At 46.0% G+C, this 16903-nt stretch overlaps 1 protein-coding gene across 3 annotated transcripts in view; it reads right to left on the minus strand.

Moving 5' to 3' along the window:
- Nucleotides 1–307: 307 nt before the first annotated feature.
- The window catches only part of KDM4B (lysine demethylase 4B), a 67335-nt gene continuing 50739 nt past the window's right edge, over nucleotides 308–16903 (minus strand). For all 3 annotated transcript variants that reach the window (XM_085040632.1, XM_085040631.1, XM_085040634.1), the window contains 10 exons: nucleotides 14273–14451; nucleotides 12806–13028; nucleotides 10759–10835; nucleotides 10440–10495; nucleotides 9859–9967; nucleotides 5370–5555; nucleotides 4939–5103; nucleotides 4098–4217; nucleotides 3175–3267; nucleotides 308–2511 (listed from right to left, as the gene is read on the minus strand). In XM_085040632.1, the coding sequence (XP_084896758.1) occupies nucleotides 2326–2511; nucleotides 3175–3267; nucleotides 4098–4217; nucleotides 4939–5103; nucleotides 5370–5555; nucleotides 9859–9967; nucleotides 10440–10495; nucleotides 10759–10835; nucleotides 12806–13028; nucleotides 14273–14451 (1394 nt within the window). In that variant the 3' untranslated portion in view covers nucleotides 308–2325. The remainder of the gene's footprint in view (nucleotides 2512–3174; nucleotides 3268–4097; nucleotides 4218–4938; nucleotides 5104–5369; nucleotides 5556–9858; nucleotides 9968–10439; nucleotides 10496–10758; nucleotides 10836–12805; nucleotides 13029–14272; nucleotides 14452–16903) is intronic.

Below are 16903 nucleotides of genomic sequence, written 5' to 3' on the forward strand. Positions count from 1 at the left end.
TGTTTTTACAATATAAATAGTATTTGGGAAAGGTTCTACATATGGATACAGCAATTGCTACTGCAGGACTTGAACATGCAGAGGAAATTCCCCGTCGCTCACAACCACTCATCCCATCCCACCCTTCCCTCCCACCACAAAAAAAAAAAATCCTCTGCTGGTTAAATTTCTCTTTCAATTGTTTTAAATATTTCTCTCGTGGCCTGGCAACATTCTTAGTCTTTTATACAGCAAGTTTTCTATGTAATCACATTTCAAGCGACAGGAGACAGCTCTGGAGGAGGAACAACCAAGGCTTGGGAGAACCTTGCCAATTTTTTAAACTTTTATTAGTCTCAGTTTGGTTTTATTCGTGGAGACATCTACTGAAAACGTCAAAAACTCAGAAATAAAATTAAAAAAAACCAAAGCAGAACCCTGTTTCCAAGGTCTCACAACCACACGCAGCCACGCACACAAAACCCGTAGCAGAGGCAGGAGAAAGGATGGGAACTCCAATCCTCAAGGGAGAACAAAACCAAAGTAAAAAAAAATTAAATTGCTTTATTCTATCTCCACTCTTTCACTAGGACAGTTTAATACCCACGGAGTCTCTTAAGATGCTAATCTACCATCTGCTATCCCACAAATCCTTCCCACTTATTCCCTTAAAGATCCAGCCAGGGCGTCGCTCAGCCTCTCCCCAGAACAACGACCACCTTGCAAAGGGGCTTAAAAATAATCATAAAAACAAGAATATTGTCTCTTTCCATCCAGTAATTTCAGGGAATTAAGTGGAAAAGATTGCAGTGCAGCACTGCAGGTTGCTCTGCTGGCCTGGAGGGAGGGAAGGTCCAGGTGTTCTCCCCACCTTCACCTGAATCTCCCAGCTCTGCCACTCCAGCTCAGCACCAACTCTGCCTTTTCTCTCCCTCTGAACTGATTGAGATCCTCCAAAGAGAGGGGAAGACTTTCCAGTGACTTCAGCAGGGTTTGGCTCAGGCTCTTCCCAAAGCTCTGCTCCACATCAGCTCCTCAGAGGTGATTTCCAAGCGTCCAGGTGGGAGTTGCCATTCAATACTTGAGGGTTTGGTTTGCCTTTAGTGCTCCTTCAGTCCTCAGTGAGCTGAGTCCAATCCAAGGCAGGGTTTGCACTCCTCTTCCCCAGGAGGAACTCAAAGGCTCAGTCTTTACTTAAGGAAAGGATGTCACAACAATCAGATGTTTGGGGAATTTCTTCTTTAATAGGATAAAAGAAAAACATACAAACACCTCCCAAGCTTCTGTCATGGAATGATTCTCACACTGTAAGGAGCACAACGCAAAAAAAAAGAAATTAAAAATAAACACCAAAAGGACAAAGAAAAGAGAAAGGTTCCTAAGGGAGAAGTGCTGCCAGGAAGCAGAGCAGCCCCTCGGAGCAGGACAGGGTGGTTTGTAGGGAAAAGCAGCAACAGAACACTTGGCCAAACCAGGGTGGCACATTGGAACTCAAAGCCATGCTGATCTTGAACTAGAAAGCAACTGTGATGCAAAGATGGGGAAGGAAGATGACAGGAATGACCCAAACTTGGCCATTTCTTCCCTAAGTCCCTCCCTGGTGATGTGGCAGTGATGCCAACATCCACCTCAGGGCTGTGAGAGCAAATGGTAAGAAACATCCCAGCTGTGAAACATTTCTTCCCCCACCTTCCCCAGCTTACAAAGATAGTGTTTCTTTACAAAAGAAGAACCCAGAGCATTCCAGGACATCTGCTCTTGCTCTCCCTCTCCCCACTGTAACATCAGTCACAATTTGTTTGGGGGTGAGGGGGGAGGATTTCATTTATTTTCTGTTTTAAAGCCATAATCTAGAAAAATGTTTTGTGGAAACTTTCGTTTTCCTATTTTTGCTTGCTTTTTTTTTTTTAATAATGCTCATTCATAGAAAACTTCACAAAGGTGACGTCTATGTACAGAAAACACAATTCCAAAGGCTGCTTCAGTAGTCAATGTAATAGCACCTTGAAAGACAAAAGTTTGACAGATTTGAAAAAGTTCATTTCGTTAAATTTTAACCCTTTCCTCATAAAAAAGAACCAGTCACAAAGCTCCATCTGTAGAAACTCTTCCAAAGTCTCCATGTGAAGAGCTGAAGGGTTTTCCAAGCTCCCCAGCTCTTGGTCAGCAACTCCTGGCAAGGTAGAGGTAGCAGCCAGACAGGGATTTCCTGCAGTCCAAACCAACAGGAGATGAAAGAAATTCACAGCAGACTATTGCACAGGGCTGGTCTTCCATTCCACAGTTTCTTATTTTTTTTTCCACAAACTCAAAAAGGGTTACTCGAATATTTTGAATGAATCCTGGTTAAAACATGTTGCTCTGAGTCCCAGGCTGGTACTGTGTCTGCAACAGGCTCTCCATAAATGCCAGATAATCTGGGGTTTGTCCATATTCTTCAGGATTCCTTGGATTCCCCAGCCGGGGACGCTTGGCTGCTCTCACTTCATCTGCCGAAAATACATCTTCCTGAGGAGCTGCTGTGCTGAGGGACTGCAGGAAACACCAAACACAACTGTTAGAGGCACAGCAGCAAAACAGGGAGAGCCCCAGGACTGGGACAGCTGGGGACAGCCTGGGCATTGTCCAGTGCCACCATCAGGTGACATTAAATGGCTTTAAAGGGTCTGAAAACACCCAGCAAGTCTGGAACCAAAGCTATGAAATAAATCCCTCATCTTTTCCAGGCTCAGTAATTCTGCTGTATGCACTTAAAGACAGCCTGATCTTGTAGATTAAGAGATTTATAGGTAAGAGCTACACTCAGAATCTCCAGTTTGGTGAGAAAAGGGGGTTTAGTCCCAGGTTGATAATCAGTTCTCCAGAAAGCACTGAGCTGCAGCTCAGCTCACCTCACATTTGGACAGAATGACTCCACAGAACTGAATTCATATGGTGTAAAATGATCTGAACATAATCTTTTAACCACAGAAAATGAAACTCCAAGCTGAACACGTGCAAGGGAAAATCATTTCTGTGCCTCTCAAGCAGTCATGGCCAGGATTTCTTCTACTCTGTATTTTGGGAATGACAAGTGGTTTTACAGCCACAGAAACTGGAGGCTGCATTCACCTAATGTCTAAAAAATACATGAAGAAAATGTGCAGGGGTTGTGCAAGCTGCAGCTGGTTTATTGTTTGCTATTTTGGTACTCACCAGGCGAGACTTGACTCTCTTGGGAAGCTCTTCCTCCAAGGTATAAATATCCCCACGCTTTACCATTAGCTGAGAACCATCTTCAAACTCGACCTGCAGGAGCAAAGATGAAATGAGAGTTTGGCTTCTGCTCTGACAGCATTTGAACAGCACAGTGACAATCTGTGCCACTCCTGCTCCCTGCAGGAGCCCCAGGGCAGCACCAGGGCAGCTCCCGTGGGAACAGGATTGGTGCAATGAGCACTCCCAGGCTCTGGGGAGATGCTGAACACAAAAAGTGCTGCTTGCAGTGCTGTTCAGGCACCTCTGTCTCGTCCAAGTGGATTCACTCAGTGTTTCATGGATACCAAAATATCTGTATTTTGGCCCAGCACCTCTGCTCCCCCCTCCCAGGCACAGCACTACACACTTGTACTGATTTTTGATTCACATCCTGAAAAAAGCAGCTTTTCACTTGTAATAAAAGCAGCCCTGTATTCAGGCCAATATGGTAATAAGAATTTCTTTCATCCTTAACAAAGCATTTTCACAGGTCACAAGGAAACAACTCCAGCTACTAAAGAATATTTGTATTTCAACCAGCAGAAATAGTCAGCCAGGTACAAAATCTCCTCCCATGAAACCCTTTTTGCTAAGCACTGATTATATCATGAATTATGCATCAGATGTTCCAGGGATGTTTATTCATGGAAACGTGCACAGCAAAATGTTAAAACTATTAAAAGTTTTTAAGGGATTCTTATTTCCTTTGCTCAAGACTTTAATACACTTTTCTGGATAAAGCAGAAGGACTCAGAGCACAGTTTAATAAGGGTGTCAAGTTCAGGCTGGACAAACTCAGAGAGAGTAAATCATCTGTGCTCCCAAATGCTCCTCCTGCTCTGTCCAGCTGCAGCAGCTCAGCATCCCAGAGCCACACTCACCTGGTAAATCTGACTGATCTGGGCTGCAATAAACTTGGCCTTGTAGATGATTCCATCAGTCCACTGCAGCTGGATTAGCTCCCCCTCGGCAGGAGGACCCATCTGGATGCAATCCCTGCTCTGAGGACAGAGAGAGGAGTCAGACACAACACAGCAGAGCTCAGGGGCTGCAGGTGTGCTAAAGTCACACAGCATTAGAATGAGCTCTAACATGGGTTTCTGCACTTGTGATTAATTGTGGGCATCTCAAACAAAAGCAGCCTGAGAGACCAGGAATCAACACTGGCACCTCCTTCTGCTGACAGCACCCAGAGCATGGACATTTCTCAGCACAAATCCCAAAACATTACATCTCCTAGATCTCAAAAACAAGCAGAGCAGCTCGGTGAGTCAGTGGCACAATCAGGAAGGCAATGCATGAGCTGACAAATCAGCCTCTTCTAGACATTCCCTCTATTAAGTGAATTCCCTGTTTTGAACCAGAAGTGCTTACAGACAATCTGCTTCCCCCATGAATCACGCTTGTCAGTTGAAAAATAAGATTATTCAACCACAAAACAAATAGGATGAAACTTAGAACAAACACTGCTTTCCGTGAAGTCATCTGCATTCAGCAAGATCACATCTTTGTAAAGCAACCAAAAAATAAATGAGATAATGTCAGAAACAAGACCTGTCATGAAAAGCAGGATGAGATTTTCTAGGCAAGCAACAACATTAAAATTAAAATGAAAAAGTTAAGTTTTGCTTTGCTGTTCCACCCGAAGGCACAGAGAGGAGGAAAGCACAGATCCCAGTGTGTAGTCCCTGTGGCACAGGAGTGTCCCCAGAGCTGCCTTACAATGATGCTCTCGGGGTAAACGTTGTCACTGTAGGATCCATCGTCGAAGTTCACTTCGTAGAAGGTCTGGGTGGTGGTGCCAATGACCCTGCAGCGGTAGTAGAGTCCATTCCTGTTCTTGGTGATCACTGTCTGCCCCAGAGCCACCTCCCTCCGGAACGGGACCTGCGGGGACACCGAGGCAATCAGCTGCAAGCACAGCTGGAAAGCTGTGTCAACATTCCATGGAATCATGGAACAGTTGGGTCAGAAGGACCTTAAAGCCATCCCAAACAATGGCTTCCTGGACAAGCCTTCTGCATTAAAAGCACAAAAGTTTTTGAGCCAACACAGGTGGGGAGAAACCGTTTTCAAAATCAGGAACAAAACAACCCAACAAAACCCAAAAAACCCCAATCTGACCCCCCCAGCCCAAAAGCCCCAAGGCCTACGTTCTGGTTTGCTGCTTTGTGCTTGAAGCAGGTGATGGACACGACGTAGGGCCAGTCGTCAGGCTCCATGGGCACCCCGGCGGCGTGGGCACACGTCACGTGGAAGGAGGTGGAGCAGTGCTCGAAGGAGCACTGGATGCAGGCCCCAGACACCTTCTTCATCCTCTTCCTGCAGTACACACACCTCTGCAAGGACACAGAGCTCAGGTGAGACACAGCTCTGCAAGGAGACAGAGCTCAGGTGAGACACAGCTCTGCAAGGACACAGAGCTCAGGTGAGACACAGCTCTGCAAGAACCAGAGCTCAGGTGAGACACAGCTCTGCAAGGAACCAGAGCTCAGGTGAGACACAGCTCTGCAAGGAACCAGAGCTCAGACACAGCTCTGGAAAGGAGCAGAGCCTGGGGCTGTGCAGAGACACCACATCTCCCATGGGATGAGTGGCACTGGCACACTGCAGTCCATGGTTTCACTGCCCAGCAGCCACCAGTGCTGTCCCCTGCCAAGGGGCTGGCTGTCCCACACGGCCAGGGTTGGCTCTGCACTCCCTCAGGATCACTGCAAGCCAAGGAACTCCAGCAGGTATTGTCCTTCCCTCCCTGACCATTGCCATGGCCAAGCCAGCATCCCCTCATCACTCAGCCCTGCAGAGCCACACTGGGCTGGGACAGAGTGAACTCCAGTCTGCACTGGGCTGGGACAGAGTGGACTCCAGTCTGCACTGGGCTGGGACAGAGTGAACTCCAGTCTGCACTGGGCTGGGACAGAGTGAACTCCAGTCTGCACTGGGCTCACTGGAGGGCAAACCAAACACCCAGCAGGGGCACAGAGAACTGCTGCTCCTCCATCCTCACCCTCCTCAGGTACAGCACTGCACCTGCATTACATTAATTCCAACAGCAGCTGGATTTCACTGCTGGAGAAAAAACATTTTCATTTTTTTGAAAGAACAGAACGCAGTAACTGGGTGGCAATTTGCTCTATTATATTTAATGGAACGTTTTATCGATTAGATCTTGTGGAATATAATTTCATATAATGGAACAAAAATATTGTGTGTTTATTTTAGATGCATAAGCATATCAACCATAAATATTTTATTGGCATCCATGTCAGATGGGCCACTGTAGATAATTCAGTCGGTTTTGCAAACAAAAGAAATAAAAACATTGCACCAAACCGCCAGAATTACAGGGGAAAAAAGGTCTGAAATCTTGGACTCATTTTTACACTCATTTTCTGCAAAGCAGATCCAGTTATTAGGTAAATCAATGTAAGACGTGTGAAGGCTTTAAAAAAGAAATTACATTTTCTCGAAGCTAAAAATCCTGATGGCACTGACAGGGAGCAGAACCTGTAGTGGGAACAAGATACATTTCCTCACTCCATAAATCAGCACCAATTCTTATTTCCAGCCCCTCAGAAATACAGAAAAGGAGATTTGGGGAATCCCAATCTAAAGAATAGATGCTTGCATGACGTTTGCAGGGATCCATTTGGAAACTCCACTCAGTTTGTTACATTTCCAGTTAAAGGAATCTACCACTGATCAGCAAATCCCAGAATGGACTGGGCTGGAAGGACCTTAAACCTCATCCACAGATCCCCTTTCACCATCCCAGGCTGCTCCAACCCCATCCAGCCTGGCTCGGACACTTCCAGGGGTGAGGCAGCTTCTTTACCTCATCTGAGGCTGAGACAAGGCAAATCAGGGCAAAATTGATATCACACACTCGAGACAAATGTGTCTTTCACTGGTTAAAAGGAGCAGAAGGTGACCCTGCCCATGGCAGAGGGGGAACTCCAAACCTTCAAGGTCCTGTTCAACCCAAACCATTCTGGGATTCCTCCTCCATGAGCACTGCTCTTCCTTGAAAGCAAAAGATGCCCAAGAAAAGGAGATTTGTTCTTCCTTATTCCTGTGCAACACCTCCCTCCCTGCCTGGGCTCTGCCCCACATTTATATAAAATAATTCCCATTCCTTCCTATGAATCAACTGAAGGCAGTTTGTTTACACCAAAGATTAATTTGGCTTTTTTACACAAACGAACAAAAGCCAGGAAATTCAAAGCCAGAGCCTGAGTGCTGCCAGGACGTGGGTTTAGCCTTTAATAAGCTGAGCCTTTATCGCTCTGCAAACCATGTTCAGAGGCAGATAAGCACCAGGAAAGTGCACAGCAGGACTGAGGGGAGTCAATAGCACAGATCCCATTATTAACCTGTCGATATCCCCTTGTCCCAGCAGCAGGGACAGCTGCTGATACACAGGGGGCTCAGGGAGCATTAACCCTGCCAGGGCAGCAGGCTGAGGCAAACAGGACTCTGCCAAGGCAGGATTAGCACACCCAGTGCCCAAAAAACTCCCTGTGACAGCACAAGAGCTGCACCAATGGGATATCCACAGCAAATATGATCAGGAGATAAAAGTGAGTGACAGTGAGCCTGAAGGGTAAGGAATGATGGAGGAAGTGACAATTCCTGGCTGTGAGGGTGGTGGAACACTGGCACAGAGTGCCCAGAGCAGCTGTGGCTGCCCCTGGATCCCTGGCAGTGTCGAAGACCAGCTTGGAGCAGCCTGGGATAGTGGAAGGTGTCCCTGATCTGAGTGGCTGAATGGGATTTAAGGTTCCTTCCAACCCAAACCCTTCTGGGATTGTATGAAAATGCAGATTTGGAAGTGTGGGAGAAGGGATGGACAGAAACACCAGTGCCAGCTGCAGAACATGGAGATTTAAAGGCATTTTCTGTGGGAGGGAAAAGAGTCTAAAGCACAGGAGAGAAATCTTCGGAATAAATGCACACCAGAGTCAGGTCACAGCTGAGAGTAAGAAATGGGCTGTCTCCTGCATGATGAACACTGCAATTCATTTACTCCACTGAGGAATGACAGCTAATTATTCCAAATTTCCACGTCATAAATAATTTACGTGCACAGGCCTGTAATGTGCCATCAATCTGGGAGCAGGAAACTGCATTCCTGAAAATGGTGCCACATCCACAGATGGACTGCGTTTGCACAGGGAGACCTGGGACATGCTTGGAGAGCAGGATACACCTTTAACCAGATCACTGCAGCTCCTTGGTGCCTCAGCCCTCTCACAGGAACTTAAAACAATACAAATATATTAAATAATCAAATAATAACCATGGATAACTCCTACCCCTCTTTCCTCCATCCATTCACATCAACTGCCCTCACCCTTCACACCATTCCTTCTCTCTTTTTCCATCTTTTTCAGCCACATCTCCCCAGTTTTATCAAGCACTGCACCAAGTCCATCATTGCCAAAGTCAGGAGCTCCAGTGCCCTCACCTTCCAGGCAGAGGCTCTGGAAGGCACAGCCAACATTTTGGGGCAGAACAAAGCAGCAGAGTCTGACACACACAGACACTGCCCTGCCTCTGCAGGACTGCCAGGCAGCCAAGGAAGGGTTAAAGAATTAAGTCATGTTTCCTTGTGAGGCTCCATTAAGCAATACAAGTGAGTCTTGTGTAAAAGGATTTTAAGTTCAGCGTTACAAGTGCTGGTAATGAAGAGGATGCACGTTGGAAGTGTCAGCTGATCCATAAAGAGCCACCGCTGCAAGATTTATCACCCTGGCATCGCGCTGCCCCATCACTCCTCCTGAATAATGAATGCTTTTTACATTCACATTTGTGTACAAAACCCATTTGCCCAACAGAGAAATAACTCTGTAAGCAGGGATAGGTTCTTCCTAATCTCTCACCCAGGCTCCCTGCACTGAGCAGCAGCTCCGTTAACGAATCCATCAGCGCTAACCCATCTATCACTGCTCCAGCACCTTCCCCAGCCCACACTGTGTCACCCAGCTGACTTCTGCACCAAAAAAAGCAGCAAAAGCACAATTTATTTTGCAATAACACACTATAGTGATGGAGCATTAACTAACATTAAGATAAATTGCTCCGAGCTAATGAATCGTCCATTACTAATCCCTCGGATGAGGCCACACAGCCAAATAACAACTCGGAGCTGGGCTTGTATTAAAATCCTTGCAGTCAGGGTCACTGAAATGTTTATTCATTTCTACAAGAGATTTCTTGATGGAAAAAGAGAAATGTTGTAAAGAAAGATGAATTAGAGATGAACAAGTCAGCAATGTATCAGCTTCTCTCAACTCACCACGTCCCTTTGCACTCCTGCTGTGCAGTACTTGGAGTAAAGGAAGCTTTCAGGCAGTTTACACCTGACTGCAGTGGGAAGGAGTCCCAGGCCCTGCCCAGGGTACAGCAAACTCCCAGAGAGCAAAGCACATGTGGAAATCAGAGCTGCTTGTGTGGCAAAGCACTGACAGTGCTCAGCAGACACAAATAGTGAAGCTTCCCAGGGCTTTTGTTTGGAAACGAGAGCAACATTACCTCCAATCTCAGCTGCTTTGGGAACCCTCAAAGCATTTTTGTGTCTAGTTACAGCTTTTCCCTTTGGCTCTTGCTCCCCAGCCCTCTCCCCAGGTAAAACACACCCACCAGTTTCCACCTCTGCTCGGGGATGGCGCTGATATCCACGGGGTGACGCTCCATGACATTGAGGAAACGCGCCTCGGGGACAGCGATGGCACAGATCACATGGACCCACCTGGGGAGCAGAGGAACACACAAATCAGGGCCTGCCTCATTGGAATGAAATGCTCAGGAGGGCAGTTAACATTTCCCTGCCTCCCTCAGCAACCAGGCACATTTCCAGGGCTTGGCAGCCTTGGCAACATTCCCAACCGGCTGTTAATCAGGGTGGCACAAGGTAAATGTCTCTGGAACAACAGAGATCAACCCTCTTTTGCAGCTGATCTTGCATGATACTAAATATCCTCTGAGAAGACTTTTCTCTGAGAAACAACCTCGCTGAGCAACAGTTCAGAAGCTCTGCTGCCAAACAGCCTGGTGCAGGGCAAGGCAGCACAGTCACTCAGGCTCATCCTGCCAGGTCAGCCAGGAGCATTTCCCTCCAGAACCCCAAAACTTGCTGCTCCACTGAGCATTACAACCAAATTCACAAGACAAGGAGATGAGGTGCAGCATGGAAGGAAAATACCCTCAAAGGCAGCACTCACCGGCCATCAGTGGTCATCTGGAGAGCTCCTCCCCTGAGATTGCACAGACAACATTCCTGCAGGAACACAACTCCTTCAGAACAGCACCAAAAACCTCTGCCAGGCTGTTTATCCTCCCCAGCAAATGAGTGCACCCCACCTGGGATGTCAAAGGCACCAGGAACCCTCCCACCACCCACCCCTGCTGGGTGATTTTGGTGGATCCCACCCCTGCTGGGTGATTTTGGTGGATCCCATCCCTGCTGGGTGATTTTGGTGGATCCCATCCCTGCTGGGTGATTTTGGTGGATCCCATGGCAGTGTTCTCCCCAGCCCTCACCGCTGCCCAGGCTCCAGCTGAGCACCGCGAGCACGACCAGCTCTCGTTCACCAGCTCCGGGCGGATCCCGTAACAGCCTGCAAGAAACAGGTACAGCTTCGTTTCAGACACAGAACAGCAGAGTTTCCCTGTTTGCCAACATTCCTCCGTATTGACTCGTTAACTTTCCAGTTCAGAAGCATCTCTGAGAGCGTTTGAGGAGCTGTGTTCAACAGGCTCAGACGAAATCATAAGATTTTGCACAATTCAGGATCAACACCCCACACAGGTCACCCTCACAGTTGTTTTTCACTTTTCTAAGGACTACAACAGCAAGACTTTGCTTCTCTAGGCAGGACTGGGCTCCAAAGTCCAGCCACACCACTGCTGGAGTGATTCACACATCACAACAGGTAAGGGCACTGAATTTGGGCAAGGTTGAAGCAGTTACCTTTGCTGTGTGGTGCTGTGAGGAAGGACAAGCCCAATAATACTGCAAGGAAATTCAATACCTGCATTCCACATGGCTAACAGTATTTAATTTATGGTTAGATGAAGTGTTAAAAACATCTCCTTTTACAGAGCAACAATTACTGTAACATGCAAGCACCAAATCCTCCTACAGCAACTCCAAAATAGTAAAGTGGTACTATAGCCATTATAAAGACAGGGAAATAGAAACAAAAAAGTCTTCACAATTCTATAAAAGGCACTGAGGTTTGTCACTGAAAACAATGGGGGAAAGACACAGAAATAGTTTTCAAAAAGTAGATCTATGTGATTCCTGCAAGCTTATAAAGTGAGTGAAAATTAAATATAAGCATCCCAGCTAACACACAGTTCATCCCATCCACCCTAATAAAATCCCACACAATCTTCACCTATCCCAACAAACTGAACAGAAAATTTCAGCTGGGAGCAACAATCTCAAATTACTGAATTAAAAGAAACTGGGATTGCCACCACAGCCTGATTTATAAATACCATCCACTTAACCAGATAAACAGCATGTCAAAAAAAGTCAATACTATGGATCTGCAGCTGCTCTCCACATCTGAGGTCTCTTTTCATCATACAGCAAACCAGGGAAGCAGATTCCACCCAGGCCTAGAACAGGAACAGGGCTGTTCTGTCCAAAACTGATGGATGGACAAGATCAGCATCCCTGAATTGTGAAGAAAGGATGAAATTCCTTCTCCTCACACCCACTCTGCATCCCACAGCCTTATTAGCCAGAAATGCCCATAATGAGGGATTCAGCAGAGAAACTAAAGTTGCCTTCCAGTTCCCCAGCCCTGCTGAGCTGCACAGGGACCTGCAGACTCTAAAATTGGAACAACAAAAGTAATTCCAGCTGATGCAAGTCAAATAAGATTCCCCATCTGTCAAGATCAAACAGCTGAACAGTAATTCGTCACAAATGTTAACTGGATGCTGTACAATCTCCACTGAAGGTACACTCCACCAGGATTAATCAGATCTTCTTTTAGACATAACTATCAGGGAAGCAAACAGACATATGTTCCCTTTTGTAATCAAGTGCCATTACTACAAACACTATCACAGACACTAATAAAATATATCTCAAACTGCTCCATAATCTCTGCTGCACGCAAGAACAATACAGCCTCCCCCAGCAGACCAATATTGGAATGAAATATTTGAGAGAAAAGAGTGCAATAAAGCCTTTGAGTTCTGCTTTATTACAAAAAAATGAAAGGTATCAAAAGAAAGAATCTTTTCTGTGAGACAGAGAAGAATAAGCCAACAAAATAAGCAGTAAAAAGAATATTGGTGTGTATTTTTAAGATCAGTGACTGCCAAGATGGACGTGAATACACAGATATGCCTTTGACAAAAAGGTTCCCTGCCCATGGCAGAGGATGGGAACTGGATGAGCTTAAAGGTCCTTCCAACCCAAACCATCCTGGGACTCCATGACAAACCAAGAAAGATAAAAATGGCAGTGACAGGACACAAACCTGCCAAGAAGGAATTCCAACACAGCAACACACAAACCCCTGAGCTTCTCAGGACCCAAAGGCTTTGGGGAAGGTGAAACACTCACTAGCATGAACCTGCAGGCAGCATTTGGCACAGGATATCAAGGGACTGGTTCCATCTTCCCCAATGTAGGAGTTGGAGGGAAGGGGCTCGGTGTTCTCTCCACTTGAGGTAAAGCACATCTCTGGGATCAGGGGTTTGGTCTTCTGCCCACACTTGGAGAGGTGCAGGAAGGAGGATTGTTCCCCTGCAGACACTGGGGCAGCTTCCTTCTCCACCTGCAAGGACTTGGAGACAAAACCTCATCACTGCAATTGCCTCTTCCTGGCCACAGCTTCCACTTCCCCTCTGAGCCACCCAGCACCTGACTCCAGGCAGCCAAAAAATGACCCAAAATCCTGATTCCCACCCCTGCCTTGCTTCTCTCCCTCTTCCTCAGGCATCGCTGGGATCTATAATTTGTTGTGAAAGCTAAGAGAAGCATTAGAATAATGAGCAGCTTTTCCCAGCTTTTTTCTGTAAAAATCTAAATTCCTAAATTGCAGCTGAAAACACCAAGGAAAAATAAAAAAGGAAAATATTACTAAAAGCAAGACCTTCCCTCCCCCTCTCCCATTTCTTTGGCATCCTTCCCTACTTTTCCTGCAAGAATTTCTCCTGAAGGACATTTCAAGGTTTCTGGTAGCAGACAGAGTTAAAACCAACGGATTAAACCACCTCAGCTGCACCCAGCTTTCCTCACAACAGCCAGCAATCAGAGCAGATATTTTATTTTCAGTCTGTATAATAAATCAAGAGATTTTATTGAAGGGTGAGGTGGGTTGTGCTTTCCCAAGAAAAAGCTTCCAACACATCTACAAGAATCTAAGGCACGAATTCCTGGTGGGCACACAAAACCAGATTTGGCTTTATGTGAGAACAAATCAATGCACAACTGCACAAATAACTAATTCATCTGATGAATTTTGCCTGTCTGCTCACAACATCTCCCAAAGCATATTGGTGGTTTCCAAAAAAAGATGATGGATGTGCTTACTCAGTAAATTTTTATTTGTGGCTTGTTTGCATAAATTCTGCAACTCAGGCCTGTATGGAAACAGGAGCCTGGTGTGACTTTTCTCTGCACAGAACAGTGTTTGCAAAGCTCTTTAAGTGTGATTTCAAAATGAACACTGAGAATGCCAGAGCAGCCAGGAAAGAGAACAAAATAGGCTCCAACCACTGCCAAACCCAAACACATTTCTTTGGTGTGCAAATTTGTATGGGTTTGTCTCTATCAGAAATGTCTGCATGCGAGTTTATTCATCAGAGCAGTGTCAGAGGTTTGGATGAGATACTGGGAAAAATCTCTTCATGGGAGATTCAGTAGTCAGGAATGGTTGCCCAGGGAGCTGGAGGAGTCACCATCCCTGGATGTCCAAAACCCACGTGGATTAGTGGTGACCACAGTGGTGAGGGACTGACAGCTGGACTTGATCCTAAAGGTCTTTGCCAACCTTAGCAATTCCCTGATGCTGTGAGGAGCAATTACCTGGTTGTAGGGGTAGAAAAGGGTGCAGACAGCACAGTATGGCTCACTCAGGGCAGCAGCTGCATTGAACTTCCTTTCAGCTGGGAAATTTAGTGCTTTATTCTTCCACTGGAAGGAAAGTAAAGATTTCAAAGCCTCTGGATCACTCATATCTTCCTCTCCAGAAAATGGAAATGTTTCTAGAATGAAATAAAAAAAATCCCAAAACAATGGGCAGTCAGTAAAGGCAAAACAGTTTATGGATAGAAGAAGCAAAAGGAACAAGGCTGAGTTAAACAGCTCAGGACCCAACAACACAAGAAGTGCAATAAATAAAAACATTCAACTCCTCCATGGTCTCTCATAAGCCTATGCCCCAAATACTTCCTTAAATGGACAGAATCTCCCCTTTGGGGATAGGATACAAAGATAGGGACAGCAGTGACCTGAAGGATGTGGCCATGAGGAAGGAGAGAATGTAGATTTACTGCCTTTGTAACTCTCTCCCCTTTCCAGCTGTGGAAACCTCCACCACTCTTTTAATGAAGACTTAATTTGAACTTCAATAAGTTCAAAACACATAATGCCAGTGCAAGGAAATCCTCATTTCCTTTCTCCAAAGGGAGCTGCATTCTCTGGAAGGTGTGGATGCAGCTGATGCTGCTGTGGCCAGGGCAGCTCCAATCCCAGCCTGACCCAACCCTCCCAATTCCTTGGCTGGCAATTCCCTGCATTCTGGCAAAGCCATTCCCACACCACTGAACTCCCATCTGCATTCCCCACCCTCCCTCCCTCTGCCAGAGCTCTGCCAGTGACTGCTCCTGCTAATTAGTTTGCTAATTCTTTATTTAATAAACCTTTAAAAGGTCCTTGGCATTTCACTATTAAACCACTGCAGAACCCATTTGTGGCAGTCTGGGGGTCCAAGTTTCTTACCCTTCCTTATGAAGGAGTTTTGAATCACTGTAAGTGTTAAAGAAATTTTCCACACAAGGCTGAGTGTAAATCATTCCCTGCATCACCAATCTGCAAAGTTTCCAAAAGAATAGGGAACTCAAAAACATCTTGGAAGAACATTATCCCCAGAGCTCAGCACATTAAAACAAATTGTTCACTGCTTCACTGTTAATTACTGGAAATAAGCAGTTTATGTTCTGCTCTACAAGTCTAAGTCTCCTCCCCAGTTCTCCCTCCCTTTGAAGATTTTCTGACTCTTGGGTTACCTGAAAGAATAAAAGGAACTCGGAGTAAAACATTAATGGCTGAGTTTACATCTTGGATTTTAAATGTTGCCTATAACATATTTGTCAGACAATGTGGAAGTTTTACTGTGTTTAATGAATCCCTTTTTTGAGGTGATCAGTGCTGGCTGTGTGGCTCTGTCATATTTCAAATGAGGGCTACTTCCTAAAACGTGTCTTATCTTGTTTGTTTTTAAGACATGAACCAAAGCCCACATTTCTCCAAATTTCAGTCGAGGCACATCAGGTGACAGGCCAGGATTTATGATACCAGTGAAATCAGTGAAAGCAGCAGCCTAATCCAGAGTGACAGAGGGAGAGAAAAAAGGGAATGACTGTCGTATGTTATCACCTTCATTCCTCCCAGGATGGATCCAGGGGGACACATGGCATTCAGGATGGCTCCCACATTGCAAGCAAGTAGAAGAGACAAACAACTTGTCTGGGCTGAATCTTTGTGTAACACATGCATTCCCTTCATTTACATGCTCCCTGCTCCTCCTGCAGCCTCCAGACCATCCTTGCACATCGCTCCCTGAAAAAGCCCGGAGTGCAGAGAGCTGCCTCTATTCCCTGGTGGGGAGGGAAGAATCTGTTTGATCAGATTTGGCCCAGCAGAGCTGTAAATCAGTCCCCAAGAAATGCCAGCTTTCACAAGAGCTGCTCCTGCTCTACCAGCCAAGTCCCCAAACACCTTCCAACAAGTCAAAGCAGTGAGAAGAATCTGCCTAATGAGGATCCTCCAGCACAGAGTTGGCTCCAAGGTCTCACACCAAGATAACAGATCTCAGCTGCCTCTCCACACTCACACAACTGGAAGGCATCAAATGCACCTCCTTGGTGAGGAAGGGGAGCTCTGTGAGTACAGAGAAGCCCTTCCTGCAGGGGCTGCTCTAAAATCCATGGACACATCCCCTGAAGGAAAGTGAACGGGGAAGATGTTGTCCTTTGGAATAAGGAGTTGTGAGGAGGGACTGCCAGCTCCACCCACATCCCTGTCCCAGCACACAAAACTTCCTTACTGGGGGCTTGTCCATATTCTGAGTAATCTGTAACGTGGGAAAGGCCTCAAAGTGGGAAATTACACCACAAAAGAGTTAGAGGTAAGAATCTTTTCTTTCCCCTTGGTCCAGACTGTTGGGGCATTCATAGAGACTGGAATGTGGGAAAAGAAGAACCAGTGATGTACATTTAAACACTGAAAAACATTTTAATTCTCATTTCTGCATCTGCCAAGAAAAATTGGACCCCAAACAGACATGAATTAGGAGCCAACCAAAAGGTTAGAATTGACTTTCCCCACACACACGAGAGCAGACCTGACCTCCACTGCCTCCAAGGCAAACAGATCTCATCCCACTGCAATATCCAAGAGAGAGCTCTGCCTTTAAGGTTTTATTTTCTGCAAACT

This window comes from Lichenostomus cassidix, chromosome 28 (assembly GCF_008360975.1).
Source record: "Lichenostomus cassidix isolate B80296 chromosome 28, HeHo_3.0, whole genome shotgun sequence".
Taxonomy (NCBI): domain Eukaryota; kingdom Metazoa; phylum Chordata; class Aves; order Passeriformes; family Meliphagidae; genus Lichenostomus; species Lichenostomus cassidix.